Source organism: Tupaia chinensis, unplaced genomic scaffold (genome assembly GCF_000334495.1).
Source record: "Tupaia chinensis unplaced genomic scaffold, TupChi_1.0 Scaffold000037_21, whole genome shotgun sequence".
Lineage (NCBI taxonomy): Eukaryota > Metazoa > Chordata > Mammalia > Scandentia > Tupaiidae > Tupaia > Tupaia belangeri.
Genome location: NW_006159480.1, coordinates 1921398 through 1925352, shown reverse-complemented (window position 1 = coordinate 1925352; position 3955 = coordinate 1921398). Strand labels below are relative to the sequence as shown.

The window sequence follows — 3955 nt, the reverse complement described above, 5'->3', positions numbered from 1 at the left end:
GGGGAGGAGGCGCCCGCCCGCCTCTTCGGCCACAGGCTCAGCCATGGGTTTGGAGTCTGCCTCAGCCTCGTCGCCCGCGGGGCATGGCGGTGAGGCACTGGACTTGCTGAACCACTGTGGTGCATGCTGGGAGCGCCTGTGACCGAAGCAGGAGCCGTGTCTGCTGCCCTGCCTGCATTTGGCCTGTAGTGCTTGCCTCAGGCCTGCGGCGCCCGCCGCTGCCAACAGCTTGGGAGACAGCGGCACAGCAGGCGATGGCACTGTGGTGGACTGTCCTGTGTGCAAACAGCAGGGTTTTTTCAAAGACATTGTGGAGAATCATTTTATACAGAGAGTCTGGTGCAGAACTATTTCTTTTAGCCACAGATATCCTTCCTATTCATCTCTCTGAATTGTATTTCTATGTGGTTCATTGTTAGAATGCACCCAACAGTAGGAACCCTGTATGGGATTTGGTCCAGGGCAGTATGAAAATAGTATCTGTGTGAACAACAAATATCAGAATATATAAACAAAAATAAATAAATAAAATAAGTTCGATTAAAGAAAAAACATTTTCCTAGTAGTTCATGTTTTTGCAAAACTAGCTTTCCATATAATACACATAAATTATCAGAATTTCCACTTACATTGTTTTAAAAATATATATTTAACAAAACATTTCTAAATGTGCAATATCTGGGTTTGTAAATCACTCAATTGGGTTTTAAGAACAAGCCCTAATAGTCACACAGATCTGCATCAGAGAGGAGACTGAAGCCAGGTCTACACAATCATTTTGCTCATCAGTCTAGAAATTTCCTAAGATTGAACATCCCCTGGCACCCAATGGACACTTAACCAGAGAGATCCATGACAGCCAAGTCTCCAAATCAGAGGCACTGTGTAGACACAGCCTGAGTCAGAAGGATTGTGGGAAAGCAGTCTTCCCTTTCCTGGAACACGGTGGTGCATTTCAGCAAGTGGGGAGAGGAAGTGGTACCTGACAGAGTTCTGGGAAGAGAGAGCCCTCGAGAGCTTTCTGGCCAGCTAGGGTGGGTTTGTGGGAGAGGCTAGGTCTGCTGCATTTCCCAACTGTTACACAAAATCAAACCAATAGGGAGCAACCAAAGGATATGAAGAAATGGACACAACCCTAGGTATAAAGAAACACCTTGACAAACTCCTTGGCTAGGGCAGACACTGAGCTCCGTTTTTCAAAACAGAAGGCAGAGATGAAAGTCAGGTGTCCTTGAGCACTGGGCCAAGTGAGTCAGGGCTCTTCAGACTTCATAAATTTTATCCTGCAGGTAGCTGAACAGGGAATCCAGGCCCTTGGAGGAACTCCAGAGTTGCTTGAGCATGAGGCATTCTTTCTCGTTGACATCTTCCAGCACTGATTTCAGGAAGCTCCTAACAAGGCATTTGGACTCCTCCAACACCACGGCACTACAGGACGCCATCTCCTTGACTCGCAGCATGACCTCCTGGCTGAATGTGGTGGGCCAGAAGACCTGGGACACCAGCCCTTGGCTGCATGCTTCCTGGACCGTGAGCTTCTGTCCACAGAACAGCATCTCATTGGCCAGAGCCACACCCAGGATCTGGGGGAAGGTGTAGGATGAGCAGCCAGCAGGTGTGAGGTGGATGGTGGCGTAGGGCGTCTAAAACCAGGCCCTCTCATTGGCCCACACGATGTCACAGAGGGGTAGGATGGAGGCACCCAGGCCCAGGGCCGGCCCATTGATGGCCACTACAATGGGTTTCTTAAACTGGATAAAGGCCTTCACAAAGTCCCTGATGGCTTCGGCAATCCGAGTGCTCTCCTTTCTTTGGTTGCTGGACAACCACCCAATTAGGTAGGAGTAATCTAGGCCACTGCAGAACACACTCCCCACTGCACTGAGAAGCAGCAGTTTGCTGTCATCTGTGGCTGCATTGCAGAGCACTCGCTGGACTTCCTTCATTATCTCAGGTGTCAGTGCATTGTTATCCGAGGTCTGGCTGGACAGCAAGATGTGTGTGAACCCTTCTTCTTTCCGCACGACAATATTTCAAAACCGACAGTTGACTTTCATTCTGGCGGACGCTGTACCTGAGCCTCTTGTCAAAGACATAGTCCTTCTCTGTTTCCAGCTTTCTCTTCGCAGGGTTGTGCAGGTTCAATCCCCCATTAGTCAGAGCAGGGCCAAGCCCATTCTCTGCCAGTGCTGCATGGTTCACTTCACAATCACCCACATGCTTTCCAACATGATCATTCAAATCCAAGCCAGGCTGATGCGACCCGTGTCCAAAGTGCCTCTCATCCTTCTCAGAGCCGGCGTCCCCATTTTCCATCCCATTCTGAGCCTTTTTCAGGGGCATTATTTGCAAACCGCTGGGGGTAGTCCTGTAAGACACCATCTTGGCAGCTCGATCGCCCCCTGAAGGGGGCTTGCCTGAGTACCCCTTCTTTGGCTCAGATAGGGGAGGGTTGATGTGCTTCCATTTATGGGAAGTTCCTTTGCTCTTCCCAGGTTCTGAAGGTCTATGGGCTAGTTTTTCACTCACTGGGCTCCAGCTGTCACGTAGGAGCTTGGAGGTGTTAGACTGTTTCCCTGGCCTGATCCTCTTGTCCTTGGATATGTGCAGCCCATTGAACTCGTCGATAAACTCCTCACAGTGCAAGAAGTGGTGTTCTGGCTCCCACGTGTCCTCTGGGCTCCCATAGCCTTTCCACTGGATAAGATACTCCCATTTTCCTTGCTTATTCTTCCTCTTGTCTACAATCCTTTCAACACTCTTCCACAGAGCAATGAGCATCATTCCCTGTTGACAGCTCTTTTAAACTGGAGTGTGTTTTGCCTTTCCATCCCTTCAACATGGCTTCTGAGGGAGGTGTTACTCGTAAAGGTCCCCAGAAGCCATGCCAGGCTGCGGAACTTGGCTTGCCAGGTGTGCGCATCTGCTCACTCGCGCCCTCCGTGCATGTGTGCATGGGGCCCAGCCAAGTTTCGAGATGATGAGCATACAGTCTATTGCAATGTGTACAAGCATGAACCCCTCGTGCTGTTTTGTGAGAGCTGTGACATTTTCGCCTGCCGGGACTGCCAGTTTATGTCCACAAGGATTACCAGTACCAGTTGCTGGAGGATGTGGTGAGGAACCAGCGCAAACTCCTGGACTTCCTGGTGAAGCGCCTTGGGGACAAACATGCCACCCTGCAGAAGAACATCAAGGAGGTCCGCAGCTCAATCCGCCAGGTGTCTGATGTGCAGAAGCATGTGCAGGTGGATGTCAAGATGACCATTTTGCAGATCATGAAGGAGCTGAATAAGTGAGGCCGCGTGCTGGTCAATGATGCCCAGAAGGTGACGGAGGGGCAACAGGAGGGCCTGGAGCAGCAGCACTGGACCATAACCAAGATTCAAAAGCACCAGGAGCACATCCTGAGCTTTGCCTCTTGGGCTCTGGAGAGTGACAACAACACAGCACTGCTGCTGTCCAAGAAGTTGATTTACTTCCAGCTGCATCAGGCTCTCAAGATGATTGTGGAATTTGTTGAGCCACATGGTGAGATGAAGTTTCAGTGGGACCTCAATGCTTGGACCAAGAGCGCAGAGGCATCTGAGAAAATTGTGGCAGAGCGTCTTGGCACCAACTCAATAGGCTCTGCACCCATGGCCCCTCCAAGAGCCCCAGGACCTCTGAGCAAGCAGGAGTCTGGAAGCAGCCAGCCCATGGATGTGCAAGAAGACTATGGCTTCGGGTCAGATGATATTTACACAAGTGCAGAGCCCCATACGTCAGGCGTGAAATGGTCCCGCTTGGGTGAGGGCGAGATGAGCAGCCTCATGTGCAAGGTGCCACATGTGAGCCTCGAACGCCTGGATCTGGACTTTACAGCTGACAGCCAGCCACCCGTCTTTAAGGTCTTTTTAGGCAGCACTACTGAAGATTACAACCTCATTGTGACTGAGAGCGGGGCTCGCGCCGC

At 50.9% G+C, this 3955-nt stretch overlaps 2 protein-coding genes across 2 annotated transcripts in view; one reads left to right on the top strand and one right to left on the bottom strand.

Annotated features, from left to right (window-relative positions):
- The window catches only part of LOC102468515 (transcription intermediary factor 1-beta-like), a 16966-nt gene that overhangs the window by 12630 nt on the left and 381 nt on the right, over nucleotides 1-3955 (top strand). The window contains 3 exon segments of the mRNA XM_014588386.1: nucleotides 7-261; nucleotides 2958-3073; nucleotides 3076-3944. Coding sequence (XP_014443872.1) covers nucleotides 7-261; nucleotides 2958-3073; nucleotides 3076-3944 — 1240 coding nt within the window.
- LOC102495083 (chromodomain Y-like protein 2) lies at nucleotides 1263-2886 on the bottom strand. The gene is given in 3 exon segments (XM_027772394.1): nucleotides 1263-2048; nucleotides 2050-2758; nucleotides 2864-2886. Coding segments are annotated over 3 exon segments (1518 nt in total).